General features: G+C 44.2%; 1 protein-coding gene across 6 annotated transcripts in view; it reads right to left on the bottom strand.

The window, feature by feature from the left end:
- Window positions 1–556: 556 nt before the first annotated feature.
- Window positions 557–19,150, bottom strand: part of si:dkey-151g10.3 (serine/threonine-protein kinase WNK3) — a 40,117-nt gene continuing 21,523 nt past the window's right edge. Inside the window, exons 6-25 of one of the 6 annotated variants that reach the window (XM_042408450.1) lie at window positions 18,070–18,158; window positions 17,721–17,940; window positions 17,090–17,456; window positions 16,809–16,927; window positions 16,488–16,688; window positions 12,488–15,928; window positions 12,143–12,186; window positions 10,799–10,934; window positions 10,578–10,694; window positions 10,378–10,479; window positions 10,237–10,285; window positions 10,001–10,153; window positions 7,792–9,902; window positions 7,305–7,551; window positions 5,542–5,627; window positions 5,117–5,457; window positions 4,712–4,947; window positions 4,523–4,618; window positions 4,272–4,435; window positions 557–3,986 (exon numbers count right to left, since the gene is read on the bottom strand). In XM_042408450.1, the coding sequence (XP_042264384.1) occupies window positions 3,408–3,986; window positions 4,272–4,435; window positions 4,523–4,618; window positions 4,712–4,947; window positions 5,117–5,457; window positions 5,542–5,627; window positions 7,305–7,551; window positions 7,792–9,902; window positions 10,001–10,153; window positions 10,237–10,285; window positions 10,378–10,479; window positions 10,578–10,694; window positions 10,799–10,934; window positions 12,143–12,186; window positions 12,488–15,928; window positions 16,488–16,688; window positions 16,809–16,927; window positions 17,090–17,456; window positions 17,721–17,940; window positions 18,070–18,158 (8,898 nt within the window). In that variant the 3' untranslated portion in view covers window positions 557–3,407. Of the gene's footprint in view, window positions 4,011–4,271; window positions 4,436–4,522; window positions 4,619–4,711; window positions 4,948–5,116; window positions 5,458–5,541; window positions 6,929–7,304; window positions 7,552–7,791; window positions 9,903–10,000; window positions 10,154–10,236; window positions 10,286–10,377; window positions 10,480–10,577; window positions 10,695–10,798; window positions 10,935–12,142; window positions 12,187–12,487; window positions 15,929–16,487; window positions 16,689–16,808; window positions 16,928–17,089; window positions 17,457–17,720; window positions 17,941–18,069; window positions 18,159–19,150 lie in introns of those variants that run through there. The other 5 variants (XM_042408451.1, XM_042408452.1, XM_042408456.1 and 2 more) reach the window with 5 other exon arrangements.

Here is a 19,150-nt window from a genome sequence, read left to right as displayed (position 1 = left end):
ACCATCATTTCGAGTTTCCATTCATTTTATTTCAATATAATAATCAGCTTAGGACACCTTGTTTGGCATTTTTGATGGATAAAACTGAAATTCTCACCCATTTCTTTTTATAATCAAATTATTATTTTGTTTTATCATGATTTAATATTGTTTTCTGCTGATGCAGTGCGGACTTTTTAAATCAGTCCTGCTTTTAACTGCATTGCTGGGCAATAATAAAATAACTTGTGTTCAACAAAAAACTAAAGTAGACATGATGTTCATTGTGATGGATCCCTATCAAATATTTACAAGTTGATCTTCACTCTGTATAATAGAAATCAGGTGTTTTGTGGAAGGAAGGATAATGTATTAAAATGTAAAAAGCATGCTATGTTTTAGAAAATGATTGGCAGCAATATTTAAAGCACATATAACTTGTACAGAAATATAACAACCAAATGCCTCTGCATTGCCGTCACACAGCCTTGTGTTAAAGTCTAATTTGCAGGAGTACCTGGCTTGCCAAGCTATGTTATGGTGTGTAAAAAACAAAAAAAAAAACACACACACAATGTCATAATATGATGTTTAACATCATTTATTTTGATTAGTTACAAAACATAAATAAAATCAACAGTTGAATTAGTTACAATTTACAGAGGCTAAATCACCAGCAACATACTTTATATTACTAGATTTCTCTGTTGAAATGTCATTTTATCATTGGTTCTCAGTCATGCCATTTTGGGACTCCCCAGATTGTTGTTGCATCAATTGAATCTGCATCAATTGAATCTGATAAACCTAAAAAAGTTTATTGAATCTGACCTAATCTAACTATCCCAGCAGGAAGGCTTATGTCATTCTGTTATGTAGCTTCCTGGTTATCGTGGTTAAAAACTGAAATAAGATGTCAAAAATGACCAAAAGTTCTCTGAATATAATCTTAAAAGACCCTGGTCTGTTAGGACTCAGAGAGGTATATAAAGGCAGGGGAGTCCCATGTAAACAGGGATGAAAACCAGTGTTTTATAGTTTCAAATAACCTCTGATTTATAATGATGAGAACACAATTTTACAATTTGTACAACCCCATCTCAAAATACAAAAATAATCTTTATCTTTTAGATAACATTTTGGTAACACTTCAAGGACAAAGCCAGCTCCATATCATGAAACATGATCATCAAGCTGTAGCTTTCGGTCAACATGTTAGTATCAGACATGACAGCACAGTATCTCACCTTCACTAATAATGAACTACATCTCTGTGAAAATGTGGGTTGTCTTGAAAAGCAACAAATACAGAAAACCATTGTTATATCCTAGATTATGCAATTGTAGTTTGTGAACAACCATACCCTTTAGCACAAACTATTGCTCCTTAACACTTCATGTTTTAAAAGTCTTTGACTCACATATAGCAGTCTTTAACAATCTGTACAATCTGATGTTTTCTGTGGCACATAACTCTTCTATCATTAATATAACAGAAACACTGCTTTGACTGCAGGCTACTTATTATGCCAAAAATGTTTCAAAAATGTATCAACGCCTGATCATTGATCATTGAAGTGTTTGTATGGCTAAATGCACTGTTAACCGAATATAATGTAATATATCTTCTGATATAGTACAGTGTATCTCTGCATTTACAAGTGAAATTAATTTAGTTATAGAGGAATGGAGCAGTTTTGTCTTAAGTAAACCTTTTGCAGTGTGCAAAAAACACGTGTATGGCCCACAGTTCATCTTATGACAGATGCATTCACACTGACAGCCTGTGGTCAAAGACTAAATAAATCATTCACAATTGAAACAAAGAATTTGTACAATGGCAAAAAAAAAAAAAAAAAAAAAAAAAAAAAATACAGATAGCACAACAGTGTGGGACATCAAACCTACGACCAGTATATGGTCTAAGCTCTCGCTTGTTTTGTTTCTTGAGGAAACAAGCCCAAGACAGGCAGAGTAAACATTTTCAGCTGGGTACAGTGACATTTGAGAGGCCGCTTTGAATGAAAGAAACAGGGATGCAATTTATAATGCAATATACCGTGGGACTATCACAAAGCTTTGTCACACAGAAAAAATATACACTCACACACTCAAAAATGCAGTAATTTTAAAAGGCAATATGGGAAAAACCCATATGGTCTCCCCAGTCTATAATAACTTGGCAGTTTTTTTTTCTTTTTCATCTTCCTCCTCAGCATGACACCATGATATACTGTGATATGCGGTGCACAAACTGAAAGCAAAAATGTCTACCGTGAAACATGTCATACTGTGAAAGCCAATTTACTTATAACTGATGAATTATCTCAATAGGCTGCAAATAGTAAATGTGAGATTCGTAAATATATAGCAAGTGCAAGCAGTTTGCACTCTGGCAAGTCAAGTTAGTCTTAAGGTCATGCAGTCTTGGGCTGAGTGTACCCAGGTATCCACTGAACATAGATGGCATATTTCAATTCACCATCATGTAATTCATTTATCTGAATTTATATCATGACAATTGTGGTAATTCAGACTGTTTCTATCATACAACTGCTGAACATAAAGTAATACAAACTAAGCACATGCTGCACCGGTGCACTACATTTCAACAGCAAGTGTGGTCGCATTGTGGTTTTGATGGTTGCCAGATAACTTTACCGTGCTCTACTGTGAAACATGCTGTTGTTTTAAAAAAAAAATTTTTCATTTCCCATTAAAACGCCTTGTGCTGTAGGCTGACAGTTTTAAAAGATCTTGAAAAGATCTATCTATCTATGCTTCTGGTTCTCATCAATGTGCTCCTACAAAAATATTTTATGACTTACAGACAAATCAATACAATACATGCTGATCAATTTAGATGACCATTACTAATTGCACTTTTAAAATTGATAGTCCTTTCACTGTAAGCATTGACAAATCAAAACAAAAAATGTCAACACATTGTCAAATATTTTGTCCTTCTTGTCTCTGCTTAGGGAGAGTTCAGGTCCAACTGAGTTGGTTTGAAAACAAAAACATGAACGTTAATTTTTGTCAAAAGACATAAGGGATATGTACTAGGATAACCCACAAACATTCACCCACACTCATAAATGCACACACACACACACACACACACACGCACACACGCACACACACATTAAAGAATTTATACATCTCAACACCCAAACATACCATTCTTCATAAACCTCAGGTGCTGTGTTCCATATTACCTTCTGTCTGTACATACTAGAATCTATCATCTCTCACATTCACTCCCCATCTCATTACAGAAGTGCACTGGAATCCATATATTCATAGCAGTCACAACTTTCTCTTGCACACACAGAACTAACACTCCAAATGGATCTGCTTTACATCTCGCTCCAACTTGTATTTCCATCTCTTGCACCTTCATATTGACCTCACACTTTGCCTTGGTTTCATTTCTGTCCCAGAGGAAGAGTAGAGGTGGGGGGTGTTGGGTGAATTTTGGCACTGGAAGGTAGAGCAGCAGTAGAGCAGGAGGAAGAGGAACAGGTCGAAGAAGATGAGGAGCAGGAGCAAAATGTCCCCCCAGTAGCAGCACTGCTATCTGCGGGTGCAGTGGTACCACTGCCAGGCAGCAGAGATGCGGCCGTGGACACTGGGGATGTGGGCATTTGGGAAGGCAGCAGCGGTTGGCTTTGAGGTGGTGAGTGGGGCAGCTGGGCGATGGTTTGTGTCTGTGGTACTGACTGAGACTGTACGGGAGTTTGCATCCGGGGCTGTGGTAGCGGCTGGCGGAGTGGGGACTGCGGATAGGTCATCTGCTGGAGAGGGAGAGACTGATGGAGGTGTAAACTTTGCTGCATCTGTGGCACTTGAGCCATGTGCGTTTGCGGCGGTGGTCCCGGAGAATGTAGGGTGGACAGGCTCCCTCCGCCTGTGTAATGGGAAGGGGCTGCCAGAGGTAAGCTGGCAGGAGTCGGGGGTGCCTGGGGGTTCAGTGGTGCCACTGGAAACCAACCTGGTGGAGCCACCTGTATGGAATATAGTGATGACTACTGAGGGAAGACAACAAAAACAATCCTTTGGTACTGGTTGTTCTTGAAACAGGTGTGAGTAACCAAAACATTCATTATGTTAGAGCCATTTTAGCCTGAGACACTTTTCATTACTCTTCATTAAAATTAACTGAACACTGTCTGCTTCTCTTTAATGAGTAAGAACCAGTAATTTGTCTTGTTACAGGAGAGCAAAAATGTGTTCACAGCATTTATGTAATTGTTCATTGTGTGGTATTAAAAAGGGGAAGCAAATCCTACCTCGGTCGACTGGCTCCAGCCTCCCAACTCCTGCACCTGCTGAATCTGCTTGATTTGATTCAGTGAAGGCTTGGGCGGGGCGGGGCCCACCGTCTCCTTCGTCCAATTATCAACAAGTTTGTGCAGTTCATCTGTGAATGTGCTTTTTCTTAGGGGACTGTGATCTGTGAAAAAATTAGGGCATGCATCATACAGTGATTGTAACTAAATCATGCGTTGCCTCGATTTATCACTATTATGAGAAACTGTACCTCTTTTAGCAGAAAGTGAGGTGCGGTGCTCTGGGTTGCAGTACAGGGGCAGTCTACTCTGTTCACCACCTGAGAAACTACTAGACTGCTGAATCCCTAGATGAGATATACAAGAAATAGTTATACAGAGAGCAAAACCAGAGAAAAAGACAAAGTTAGAGAGGAAGAATTGTTTAAGAAAAGCCTTACCAGAGTGTGTAACTCCGTTGTTATCCATGTGAGAGTGAGGCCGGGACCGGAGCTTAATTTTGGCTGGCCTGGGCCTGCGTGGAGAGAGGACAGGGGGTGCCGTGGGAAGAGGAGGGGTTCGTGACAGGGAAACAGGCAGACTCTGCCTTTGGTCTTTGAGGGAACGAAGCTGTCTGTACAGCTCCTGTAGCTCTCTGTTCTGCTGGGCCTGAAGCGATACCACCTCTTTGATGTGCCTATAGAGGAGGAGATTCAATACACAGATGAGAAAGTGGTGAGAATTGTGAGGTCATGAACTATAAAATGGAAAAAACAAAAATTAAGTCATGACCTAAAACTCCTTGAGTAAAAAAAAAGATCTTGTGAACTTGTGTTGAAGTTTAATTTTTCCCCTCCCTGACTTACTTCTCTCGGAGCTTGTGCAGTTCTTTTCTCAGGTCTTCATCCTCCAGCTCACTCTCATCATCATCATCATCGCTGCTGCCCAGGGGTGAGTGGCTGTGCCCATGACCTCGAGGCAGGTGGGCCATTGCTGGGGTCCTCTTGCTTTCTTCTTTGTCTCCCTCCTTTGCCCGAGATTTCCTCCTTTCCCTAGCCAAATCAGGAGACACCGGGGAGCTGTCGGTCTGCCTATCCTCTTTCTTGGTCTCAGCCTGGGTTACAGAGAAGCGGCCCACTTTCCTGTGAGTGCTACCATGGCCTGATGGCACATCCTTTGGGGGCGAGGACTGGGGCACTGGAGTCACCTGATGGCAGAGGAGGTGGGAGCTATAAGCTGTTTGTTCCTTGTTTAGACTGCAATGAAGATTAAGACTAATTGCTCCACCTACTTGAAATCGTCCTTTGCGTGACTGAGGTGGGTTTACGGGGGGCGCCTCCTTCTCCTCTTTAAGAGCTTGACTGCTGGAACGTCCATCTGATAAAGAGATAGGGATGAAAAACAGAAAGGGGAAACATGGACCCAGAGACAAACACACAAGAGACACGGATATAAAGAGCACATATATGACGAGTTAGACACACATAAAAGCAACGGACACAGAAAAGTGTACATGACGGAGACATAAAGAAGCACACAGACAGACGTGGGGCACAAACACAGATTCACAGAGTTAAAAATCACCCATCAATGTTACACATGATCAACTTTGTGACTTACATGGCTTGCATGCAGGTCTATGAAATGTGTAAACATAATGTTGAGTATTCTGGCAGACATTTTCCTAAATTATAATTAATAAACTGAAGAATAAGTGTAAGTTGGTTGGCAGTAAAATACATGCTTAACAGAAACATATTATGGGCGTGTGGGGAGGGGTGGTAAATGCTGGTTTGATTAAAAGCAAAATTATAGTAAGTCATTAAATAAAAAGAAAACATTGTGAAATGGCAGTTGAATGTTTACAACAGTGTACCCCCACCCACCCACACATCCACACTCTCATTCTCACTGACTCACCATTGTCCCACTCATATACCAAACAACAAAGCCCAATATCACATTTTAAATCTGTGGCCAGATCCAAAATGATACTGTTCAGTGCGTTTGATATTTGGGAACAGTAAATTATCAAAGTGTGTACATGTATATTCACTGCATAATTTAAGACCAACATGAAAATATGCAGCCTGATATAGGTGCTACTTACAGATAATGATCCGCTATTAGACACGCGTGTAAAATATGACATACATGCTCATGCATGTGCATTGTAGCGAAGGATCTAAACTAGTGCTAAACATATAAAAACACAAACACATGCAAGATGGCGGGAATACTTAAACAGTGTGATGCAAATAGAAAAGTAATCTTCATAAATGCAGTAGCATAGCATCTACAGCATATAGTAGAGTCTCATGGAGCAGTGCTATACTGTATAAGCTGACACAGAAAGCGTAGATATATTCTGAACTCATTACATAATATCAGCTTAGCAATTTAGCATCTATCTTATCTGTGTTATGATGTGAGCTGCTTTGCTTCGTGCTGTCTACTCTGAGCCAGCAGGTAGAGGTGAGGTGAGATGGTTGCTGCTGGCAGTGCCTGCGGACTTGGGGCGGGGAAGGGGTGTGTCATATGAAGGGATATGTCCTGGGCACAGCTGGGCTTTACTCCAGAGCTCATCTGCACTGGGATGGGCATCAGTTTTCTGATGCCAACCTCTTCCTACACTGTGCCAATCTCCCACCCTCCTCTATTCTCCACTGTTCTCGCCACTGGGTGAGTAACCCATGCAAAAAGAAAGATTGCCAAGAAAATGAAATTTAGTAAAAGGAATTCAGGAAAAAATAAAAATAAAAAACAATAATGTATGTAAGGATGTCAACACTAACATTACATGGAGACTATACTGCAGTCACATAATAATATACAAAAACAGGATTATTTAGCTGTAAACATTAACATATATTAACATTAACATTTATTAATTCCTGACAGTTAAGAAAGTTATTTTACTATGTTAAAACTAGGACTAGATATTAGATTTAAGTCCATGCCCAACATCCCATTCTCTCTCTCTCTCTCTCTCTCTCTCTCTCGCTCTCTCTCTCGCTCTCTCTCTCGCTTACTCGCTCCCTAAAAGGACGCTACCTTGCTGGACTCTGGGCTTCTTGAACAAGCTGGCGGAGTGGCGCAGTTTGCACGCCCAGTTTTTGAATTTGCGAGTCCAGGATTTCTTGCTAACAGGATTTCTGATACTAGGACATGTCAGGTTTAGGCCAAAATATCCACCTCCTGCATTGTGCTGCTGCTGTCCATGCCGGAGGGGGATCGGGTGCTGATTGGGGGGCCACGATGCTTCTCCAGTGGTACTGGTGTCAGACTGTGGGGGTACAGCCTAGAACAGTTTGGACAATTGAAAGTGGCTGTATGGAGTTGAGTCGTTCAAACCAGAGAGACACTCAAACATTTAAACATAACAAATATTACAGACGGCTGAAAAGAACTGAGTGGAGTCGCATTTACACAACTATGGAAATCTACTGGAATATTAACAGTAAAATCATGTAAATTCAGTACAGAGAAAGATAAAATTGAGAGATTTTTATTCAAAATCCAATCTGTGGTAGCCACTCACAAGAACGGTTGGTTCTCCTGGTACAGGTGGGCGCTGAGGCCCAGCAGATTCATCCTGATTGGGAAGCAGGAGAGAGGCAGGTGGAGTGGAGGAGGCGGAGGTGGAGGGGAGAGATGGGCCAGGCTGCTGCTCCACCGGGCCCAGCTCCGCAGAGTTGGGCGCTTCCTCTCCTCCTCCATCCCTCTCGGGGTCAGGGGAGGTGGAGGAGGAACGAGAGGTGGTGGAGGAGGTAGTGGAGGATGAGGAGTGGGGGGAAGTATCTGAGGAGGAGGCAGGTGGGGGAAAAGACAAGGGGTGGAGCGACTGTGGCTCAGATGACTCATCTCCTCCAGCTGATGTGGAGGCAGCTGATGCTGATGTGGGGGCAGAGGCAGCTCCCCCTGCTAGTGGTGCCCCGCTGCTGTACTCCTGATACAACAAGTTCCTCAGCTTTTCATCCAGTGTCTTTATGCGGTTGTCTACGAAATCAATTTTGGGAGGGCCTTCGCTGTCTGACTCAGCCACAGAGGAAGGCTGAGCAGGGGATGGTGTCATTGTGAGGGAGAGAGGGGGTAAGGAGGTTTCAGCAGTGCTCAGATGGAGAGGCGGCAGAGAAGAGTCAGAAGAAGGATGAAAAGGGGCAGAGTAACTGCCTGTGTCCTCTGTGACACTTGTCTCCCCTGTGGACATCTCTGACTCTGACTGCTGTAAAGAGGACTGTTTCTGCAGTGGAAACTGCTGCTGTTTCTGAGGTGTGTCCATAGCTTTTGGCACCTCCTGTTGCTGCTCAGTGTGTTGCAGCTGTTTCTGTGACTGTATATGTTGTTGTGCCAGCTCAGCAGGGATTTGGGTTTGTTGAGGAATCTGCTGTTGGGGTACAGGGCTAACATTTAGCTGTGCCTGTTGTTGTTGTTGAAGAAACTGTTGACTAATTGACAGGGGCAGCATTTGGCTTTGATCTGGCTTTAAAGCCACAGCACCCATAAACAGCTGATGTTGCTGCTGCTGTAGCTGCTGTTGCACCATTTGCTGTTGCTGTAAGTGTATTGTCTGCTGTAGGTTTAACTGTTGCTGCTGCTGGTGATCAGTGAGGGCCTGCTGTGGGGGCACTATATCAGCTTGGGGTGCCATAACCTGCTGTTGTAGCTGGTGTAACTGAGGCTGCTGCAACAACTGCGGGGTGTACTGTGGTGTTTGTTGTTGAACAAGGGGTTGTTGGGTCTGCTGTAGGGGCATTGGTGGCAGAAACTGCTGCAGAGGTACAGACTGTTGCAACAACTCTGGTTGGAGTGGTATTTGTTTCTGCATTAACTGTTGCTGTTGTAACTGCTGCAGAGACTGCTGCAGTGCTCGTTCCTGCTGCAGCTGAATTTGTTCCTGGTACACTTGATGTTGTGATTGCTGCTGTTGTTGTGGTGCTGCCTGCTGTATCTGTTGTACCTGTTGTTCAAGCTGCATCGCCTGTAGTTGCTGTTGGGCTAGTGGAACCTGCTGCTGTAATGCAGATTGTACTTGTGGCTGTGGCTGTGGTTGTGGTTGTGGTTGTTGTGGGGCTGGTATGCCAACCTGGCTGAGTGTCTGCTGTTGCTCCATGCCAAGTTGACTTACCACAGGGGAGGTCACTGCAGCAGCAGAAGGAGGGAGATGAAAAGAGGATAAAGACTGGTCCACTGCAGACGCACATGGCCTTGGCGCAGTTATCACTGCATCCCCTACACTTTGACCTACAGTGGAGCTACCACTGGTTCCAGGAGAAGTGATGACATCTGGCATAATGGTGGTGGGTGTGGGAGACACAAGAGAAGGAGCAGTGGGCAAAGTGGGGAGGTTTGTAGCAACAGGTAATGCTATGGATGAGGGAACACTGGGAATTTGGTCAACAGAAGCTGAGGGGAGGACTGGCAGTTCAAGACCACCTGAAGCAGTGACAGGGACAGAGGCTTCAAGAGTAGAGGCTAGTGCAGAGATGCTTTCAGAGGCAGTGGTGTTAGGGGAGGGAGCAGTGGTGGTTGAGGGGGCTATGGAGGCAGGGGCTGAGACAGTGGAGACTGGAGGGGAGGTGGCAGAGAGGGTGGGGCAGGGGGGAGAGGCCATTCCAGTCAAGGACTCCAGACTCTGGGATCCTTCACTTTCTACAGCCACAGAAATGAACACAGTTAGTTTCTGTTATGCAGCCAAATCAGTCATGTTAATAAGCCATAGCAATATAATCAATCTGGATAGAGCTCACCTTTCTCTGTTTTTGGGGACTGGGGTATCCTTGTCTCTGTAGTAGGTGGTGGCGTGGCTGCTCCCTGACTAGAAAGAGAGTCTCTGTGTCGGATGGTCTGGTTGATGAAGAAACGCCAGCGTCCCACTGGGGAGGAATGGGGCACTGAGTCCACTGAGAAATCACAAAGATAGTTAGCATTTTCTCTTTTTGTAGTGCCATCTTTTTTCCGAATAACAAAAGATATCCATACTCACTTGTAGAGCTAGTGGGAGTGCTCACATGCAACTGGTCTGTGGATCCAGTCTTAATAAGGAAATAAAAGACTCAAGTTCAAGCACAACATAAACATAAGAGAGGAGAGAATATAAACCATGGCAATGTGGAAATCAACATGCCTGTGAATGTGTTTGAAGAATTTCCTGGGCTTTCTTTACTATGGCTCTAAGCTCCTCAACAAACATCTCTTTCTCCACATCAAGGACAAAGTCCTCCTCCACCTACAAACAAAATGCAGCCAAATCAGCAATTATTAAGACATGGACTAATTTGTTTTTTATCAAATCATGCAGACTATGGTAATGCATGATCAGTCTACCATGTAATCTGCTATGTCCTCAGGTGCATCCCCTTCAATGTCAAATTTAAATGTCACCATCTTGTTGCTATGGGTCTCCAACTGGCATTCCACCATATTGTCCCCACTGCCGGACACCTAGGGAGGACATTATAAATATCATTATATACTTGTCCTATTCCAAATCTATTAGTATACATTAATGTATTACTGTGGTTTGTCATTTGTTGCTGTTTTTTCACCTGGAGCATACTCAGTTGAAACTGATGTGAAACTTTTTCAGGCCTCTGACAAGAAGATCTCCTCGCAGTCTTTAATTTCTCTAATTTCCCATTGGCCAAGAGCTGAAAAGTTTCTTCTCCATTCGCTGGCACAGACCTGTGGGTGGTAAGATAGTAGAGTGGTTACACATTGTCCTGTAAACGACAGATACCCAGAATACGACACTTAACACATAATGCGACTGCATAGGTGCAAAGGTTTTCACTCGGAGAAAATGTCATTAAGCCACATTTTTTCACTATTTTTTGGCTCGTTAAGGTGCCTTTACATTAAGGCGTATAGAATCCCCCAGTATCAGGACTCATATGATGGATGGACATACTGCAAGACATGCACCTATTATCTAACTATAAAGGAAGGAGTCTCTGTCTGTATGTCTGTTTGTCCTTCGCTTTTCTCGACAACTGTTCAGCCCATCAATTTCACACTTGGCAGGTGTATTGCTGAGGACCCAAGGAAGTGCAGTGTCGAGTGTGAAGTTGTTTGATAATTTATTGAGAATCATTAAATTTGGCAGAGCATTTCTGTTTTAACCAACACAGCTTTTCTAGCCTTTACGGTACTGGTTTAGCGGCCCAGGAAACTCACAGACCAAATGCATGTGTTGTAAATCATCTCCCATGATGCTACTCAGCCAATTAAATCTGTGCACTTCAATAAGCATTGCAACTCAAGATACACATACACAATCTATGCACACACACAGGGGGAGAGACGAGACGAGAGACTACAGTCGGAGAAATAAGCAAGTCAGAAAAAAGTAGTTTCACATGGCGTGCTCTAAAGAGAGAAGTGTAGACAGCGAAAACAGAGCTTTTCATCAAGAATGGCCAGTTCAAAACCAGTATGTCTCATATGTTCCAAGACTGTGGCAATTATTAAAAGCAGCAATGTGAAGCGCCACTACGAAACAAAGCACAAATCTTTTGAGCAAACATACCCACTCAAATCCGTATTGAAGGCACAGAAAATTAATGATCTAAGAGCCCAGTATGATCGATCCACTTTATTTTAAGATGCACATTTTTAAAAAGCTCTCTGTAATGTATTTTATTTTCAAATAATTTAGATTTTCTGACTATAAACCCCCAAACTATATATATAGTTTATAGTTTTATTTCATAATTCTCGGCTCCAGGCAAAGTAAGGAGGGCCCCCAAAGAAAATCTTGCCTAGGGTCCCCTGTTATCTAGAGCCGGTCCTGATGATAACCCTGAATTAGTGCACAGCTCTGTTTTGAACGGTCACTGCACTAGTTACTGGTAAATGGAGCTAGGTTCAGACAGTAATGATATCAGACATACCCTGACGAAGAATGACGTTCTGTACTTGACAGGTATGGACAATCCTGTAGAGTAACATGGATACAGACACAAAGAAGTCCACAGGAACACAGAGAAAAAACACACACAAAAAACCATCAGCAACATCAGATGCAAGTGACACTATAATGTAATTATGGATAATATTACTATATAACAAATGTACTGATGGATATATTAATTTCTTAAAGAATTAAAACTTGTTAGTTTGAATCAAAAAGGCTTTTTCAAATAATTAGATAGCAGTATTTTCATTCATTCTCCCAGTATATCAGCAAAGTGAAATTACTTCTTAATTATTACAACCAACTTTCATTCTTCCTGTACCTGAGCAATGCCCAGCAGGGAAAGGTCGCAGTCTTGTAGCGAGGCTTGGGGCAGTTTGGGGGCATTAGAATCAAGCGACTCTAGAGTGGTGACAGGCGGAGGGGAGGTAGGTATAAAGTCGGCCTGCCCTGGTAAGGTTACCTGGGCCGCTGGCGGAGATGTAGGCAGCTCTGGAGCAGGGGTGGCAGCAAGATGGTGGGATGTTAGGGTTGGTAGTGATGTTGGGGGGCATGAGGTGTGAGAGGGGCTGAGGGGTATTTGTTGTGCAGGAAAGACAGCAAGGGGCAAAACAGGCTGTTCAGCAATTGGTGTCTCAGCGTGTGTCTGTGTATGAGAGTGAGCCTGGGTCTGAACGTGTGTCTGTGTCTGGGTGTGTGTTTGGGCCTGAATGCTGGTTTGTGTGTGTGTGTGTGCTGGCAGCATCTGCTTTGTCTGGTGCTGCGGAGAAGGTGGCGCGCCTCCCACTACATGACTACAGAGGGGCAGGATCCTGGGCTGGGACTGATGCTCAGCCACATTACTGGGGGCTATCTGTGCAGGAGGATGGGTTACCAGATGTGACACAGGTTGATACTGTGGGGGCAGCTGACTCTCATCAACGGGTATCAAAGCCTGCTGTAGAGGAAGTGGTTGCTGGATGGGAGTTGGGATGGGCTGCGCTGGAATTTGAGTCAGTAAAGGCAACTGTTGCTGTGAAGGTGGTGGAGCTAGTGGTTGCTGTGCTTGAGTAAGCTTCTGTAGCTGTTGCTGGTATTGCTCAACAGACTGAGGCATAGCAGGCTGGGAGATATTCTGAATTGCTGTAGGGTCAGCAGTGCTTCCTAAGGGCTGCTGCTGGGGCTGAACAACTGGATGTAGTCCTGTTTGGACTGGAATATTGGCTTGTCCGGCCTGCTGCACAGGTTGAGGAGTGGCAACGAAGTTTGCAGGGTCCATTACAGAACTGAGACTGGCTGTTTTAGCTGAGCCAGGAGACATAATCATCTGCTGATACTGCAGCACTGGCTGTTGCTGCTGCTGCTGCTGCTGCTGCTGCTGTTGTTGTTGTTGTTGTTGTGTAATATGAGTTACATCCTGTTGTAAAGATGGAATAGCTTGGTGGGTAGGCTGAGGGACATACTGAGAGGTTAAAAGGCCAGCGGCAGCCTGAGCCTGCACCTGGCTAAGTGGTTGGCTTTGAGTTTGTTGCTGGAGCTGGGGCTGCAGGAGCCCTTGCATTTGAGCATTTTGATGAACTGGAGTTTCATGTTGGATCTGACTGGGATTTGAGGCAATTGCAGCTGGAGGCTGGATAGTAGCTTGGCTTTGTTGGCCCAGCATCTGAATGTCTACAGTTGAGCCCTGGCCATGTGGTGGTTGGGACTGACTAATTGTTGGGTGCAGAGGCTGAGTTTGTATTAATGGCTGAGCAGTCACCTGGCTCTGTGTGGGAGTAGCAGGGCCAGGATAACTAGTCTGTAAAGGAATCTTCTGGGTCTGGATGGCTTGAGTCTGTCCTTGGATCATTGCCGCTGGAGGAGTGACTTGGGCCTCAATCATAGCCTGAGCTACTTGGGCTGTGGACTGGGCTATATACTGGACTGGGATCTGGCCTGGGTTCTGGGGAAGAGCCTCACATTGTCCTTGCTGGGTAAGGACTTGAGTTGGGATAACACCAGATGTCTGAACAGGGATCTGAGCAGTCTGAATGGCCATGGGGACCTGGGTCTGGGAGACAATTTGAGTTTGGTGCTGAATCACTTCAGTGCTGGCTGGAGCTCCAACTGGGATGTGAGGTTCCATTACAGAGGTGTGGTGCTGAGGCTGAGCAGCATAGGCTTGCTGCTGCCGGATCAATGCTGCTTGCTGTTGTTGCTCCATCACTTGCTGGCCTGTGAGAGGGTTATGAGGGGTGAACTGGGTGGTGTTTAGTTGAGGGATACACACATGCTGCATATCAGTTGGTTTCTGTTGAATTTGCTGCTCACTGTTACTTTGTGGAATAGCGGCAGCTTCTTGTTTCTCAGTTTGCTGAAGTTGAATGATGGTTGCTTGTTGTTGCTGCTGCTGCTCTTGAATCTGCTGTTGTATCAGAACCTGCTGCTGTAATATCTCTGCTTGTTGTTGTTGTAACAGGACCTGTTGCTGTCGCTGCTGTTGTAACTGTTGTTGCAACATAGCTTGCTGCTGCTGCTGCTCCATCTGCTGCTTGAGTTGCACTTGTTGTTGCTCTTGCTGTAGCTGAGCTTTCTGTTGTAGCTGCTGCTGCTGTAAAATAGCCTGTTGGTGCAAATGCTGTTGTAAGAGTGCTTGTTGCTGTTGTTGTTCCACTTGTTGGAGTAAGGCTTGCTGCTGCAGTTGATGTTCCTTTTGCTGTTGAGTCTGCTGGGGTTGCTGCTGCAATAAAACTTGTTGCTGTTGATTCAGTGGTTCTTTTTGTACTCCACCTTGGGGCTGTTCAATTTGTTGATATAATTGGTTCTGCTGCGGTTGCTGTAAAGGGGGCTGCTGCTGTTGTTGCTCCAATTGATGTTGTAAAAGTGTTTGTTGTGGTTGCCTTTGCTGCACAAGAGCTTGCTGCTGCTGCTCTTGCTGTTGAAGAAGTTGTTGCTGTTGTTGATCCAACAGTTGCTTGTGTATAAGGGCTTGCTGCTGCTCCAGCTGCTGCTGTTGAAGTTGGGCCTGTTGCTGCTGCTGTTGAAGCAGTACTTTTTGTTGCTGCTGATCAAGCTGTTGCTGGATATACGTCTGATGTTGCTCGAGCAGTAAAGCTTGCTGCTGCTGTTGTAACAAAGTTTGCTGTTGCTGAAACTGCTGTTGTAGTTGTGGTTGTATCATGGTCTGCTCGCGGGGATCCCCTGTTGGTTGCTGATTATACATCTGAGGATGTTCCCCAGGCTGTGGTAATGACATAGCTCGCTGCTCCATACCAGTTTGGGGGGGTAACACTTGCTGCTGAGGAGTTGGCTGGACAGGTGGAACAGGCTGCTGTACATAGATCTGCTGCTGAGGCTCATGTTGATGTTTCTGGACAGCTTTAGTTGAGAGGATCTGTTGATGCTGTTCCATTGGTGGCTGAGTGGCACTAACTTGTTGTTCAAGCAGAGTAGCCTGGGCCTCCATTTGCTGCTGCGGCTGCTGCTGAAGGGTGGAGGTCTGGGGATCCATCCCGATCTGTTGTTGTTGAACAATAGTCTGCTGAGGGATCATGAGAGGTTGTGTTTGCTGGGGTGCTGCCTGGGGAATGATGTCAGTGAGCTGCATGGGAGTGGCAGGGGGTTGGGTCTGCTGAGCGAGGGGCACAATGGTCCCTGCTAGTCCAGCAGGATCACTGACTGACATGGATGTAGTGAGAACATTAATGGGTGCTTGTGGAGAAACAGGAGGTATATATGACTGTGAGGGGGCTATTGATCCATGGGGAGTGGCAGTTTGAAATGCATCTGATGGGAATGTTTGTGACTGCTCGGTGATATGACAGAATGATGATTGGTGTGGAAGGAAGAGGAAAAAGAAAGTAGTAGAAAAATTAGGTAAGAATAAGCTTTGGCAAGGAGGGTCAATTATCATCACAATTAATTTTATACAGCAGGGTTTCCCACAGTGTTTTATAGTGGAGGTGGGTCACCTCACCTGATATACAGACTGCCTCAGCTTAAGTTAGAAAAATTAAAAAACACTTGTATTAAGTAAAATATTAGCCTTCAGGTAAAACGAGCAAAGGTACTTTTTATACAACAAGGCCACATTTTTAATGGAAGAGGCTATTTGTGTATTACATCTTACCACCTTCTCTAATTTACTGGGGGAAACCCTACAGCATACAGTCAGTTGGACAACTTCAGAGCATTATAAGAATGATTGTGGTTGGGTAAATAGTTATTTGAGGGGAAAGAACCAAAAATGTGATTAACTACTGGGACCACAACTTTACCTCTATAAACAATAACGTTAAATGTTATAGGCCCAGTGTAAATAAAGCTTTCATTTTAATTCAAGTTAGTATTATCACCCTTTTCACCTGAAAATATTGTTGAGGTACACTTGGTGATACCTGTGGAACCATGGTAGTGGGTTGAAGAAATGTCTGACCAACAGGCGCCCCTCCACTTTGACCTACGGACATGCTGGACATACTAATGCTCTGACCAATAGGCACATTTGGAACACTTCCACTCTCACCAATGGGGAGCATTTGAGGATGAGCGATTACACCAGTGCTCTGAAGTGCAAGAAAAGAGTTAATGGAAAATGTGATCATTATGATGATGAACAATAATGAGTATTTCATAATTTATTTGGTATAATTTATGAACGAGGTGAAAACAGCATATATACGTACAGATGCAGTAGGGGGGAGAGTAGTCTGGGAGTGGCTGTATGATTCCCCTTGCTGAGAGTACGCCTGACTCTGTCCACTCGCATAAGACTCACAGCTGACAGACCCAATGCTCTCACCTTCTGAGTGAGAGACATTAAAAAAAAATAGAGTGTAAAATGTAAAGTAATTTACATTCGTTCATTCTAACTTCCACTTTATCAATTATGTAGTAATGATTCATTACTATTAACTCACCATGTGCTGCTGGCATATGAAACATATGATGAGGGTGTATACTCTACCTGGCAGACTGAGGGTTGTCCCACTGAGAATATGTTGCTGCCTGACATGCTGGTCCACTTCAGGTAGCTCCTCAGATTCCTGCCCTCCTCCTCCTCCTCCTCCTCCTCCTCCCCCTCCTCCTCCCCCTCCTCCTCCTCCTCCTCCTCCTGTCTGTCCAGGTGCTCCTGGCCCCAGTGAGGACGGGCAGGATGGATGGGGAAAGGTGTAGGAGGTGAGAGTGGAGTCTCTTCTTTCTTCAAAGCCCTGCTGCTGTTGGAGCAGCTGCTGCTGTCGGCGCTCCCGTGACTTTTTGATCTGATTTACTCTGTCCCGGATGGATTTCCCCACCACCTTGGCATCACTCTCATGGAAGAAGCCCGACTTCACCTGTGATAAGGGAGCGAGAGAGAGAAAGAGCGAGAAGGAAAGAGAGAGAGATAATTAATTAATGACTAGAGGTAGGCTGAGGGAAACTAGGTCAGAGGTAAGAGTACCTTGAAATGGCTGATAAATGAGCTGAAGGATTTCCCTCACCTGATCTTCCTTTAAGCTTTAAAGCATCAAAGACTTTTCCCACTCTGCCCTATCCCATATCTGACACTCATGAACCCCTTTTCCACAAGTCAAGCATGAGTGGTCCCTGTGTCTCACCATCTCTAGAGCCACTTCCTCAGCACTATCATTCTCCAGGTCATAGCTGAACTCGATAGCCTCGTTATCTTTGTGTTTCCCCTTCAGCTTTTTGGGCTCTTCAACCCAAATCCGTAGAGCCAGACAGTCCTGGGTGCCCGTGTCTTCCTCTGCAAGCTCCACTCGGACCCCTGTGTCCTCCCCAAAGAATGCGTGGTTCAGGAGGTCTCGGATGGAGAGTCTGTCGAGGGAAAGACAAGAAAAGAAGGTGATGGTGAAACAGGCACCAGGATGTTTCATGATGGCCTGATCAGCAACTCTGCATGACACAGCGCAGTATGTCATGTTATGAATGTAAAAACCTGCTTACCTCTGGCTCTTGTTCTGACGAATGCAGCCTTCAATGATTTCTTTGATCTCTGGGTCATTCACTTTATCAAAGCTTGCTGGTTTTATACCCTGCAGGAAAGGAAATGGGAAATGATGGAATTAATTTTTGGGATGTTGTATAAAATCATTGATGGCAATTTTGGGTTGGGATTACATTTAAATGAACTAATAATGTATTAAAGCTGCAAGCAGCATTGAACGGGCCCTCGCGCCTCTGCGCACATCGGGCTGCAGCGCAGTCGAAGGGCTTCTGTCATGGGCATGTAGATGTCTTCAGACCTGAGCTGTTTTCAGACAGTGCAAGAAGAAGATAAACATCACTTCCTTTGTCCACTATTTTGCCTGCTGCTGGGGCTGCTTTGCTGCAATTTCATGGGGGGCACTATTCAGCCAGTTTGCATCATTGACTGAATATTGTCATGAGGGCGTGTTCAGGCTGAGAGTCTTATCAAACATGCAAAGTTTGGTGCAGACTGGAGCATTTGCACTAAAGTTATAGTAACTTTCTCTGTCATGGCGAAACATCAAAACTCAACGCCACGCCACGGCCACACGCTTCAACGATAGCTAAATTATAGCATATTAGGCACATTACTGCCACCCTCCGCTTCGGACTGTAGACCAAATATTAAATCCTACACATCAATCCTGTCTGTCTAATAAACTCAAAAAAACAACAAAAACCTGCTACTCCACCCACTTGGCAGGTTCATTAAAGTTTTAATGCTGAGCTCCAGAACTCTAGTCCTCCTGAGTTCTTCCCTCATATATTGTCTTTTTTGATCATACTTAGTACAATCTATGCTTGCATGTGTAATAGTTTCCTCAGCCAAGTGGGAAAAAATATGTGCATATATCGGCAATCACCAAAAATGAAAAGTAAAGTAATAAAAAGTAATTGTGTTAAATAACTGTGATGTCAATATTGAGCAAAAATAATTGTGATTATGCTTTTTGCCATAATCAAGCACCCCTGAAGAGAACATAAATTTTGATTTACATACACACACACACAAAGCATTTAAATATGTATGTGATAAATTGTTGTCTTTAATAAACAG

Source organism: Thunnus maccoyii, chromosome 4 (genome assembly GCF_910596095.1).
Source record: "Thunnus maccoyii chromosome 4, fThuMac1.1, whole genome shotgun sequence".
Taxonomy (NCBI): domain Eukaryota; kingdom Metazoa; phylum Chordata; class Actinopteri; order Scombriformes; family Scombridae; genus Thunnus; species Thunnus maccoyii.
Note: the sequence above shows the minus strand (reverse complement) of the source record. Positions and strands in the feature narration are given on the sequence as shown.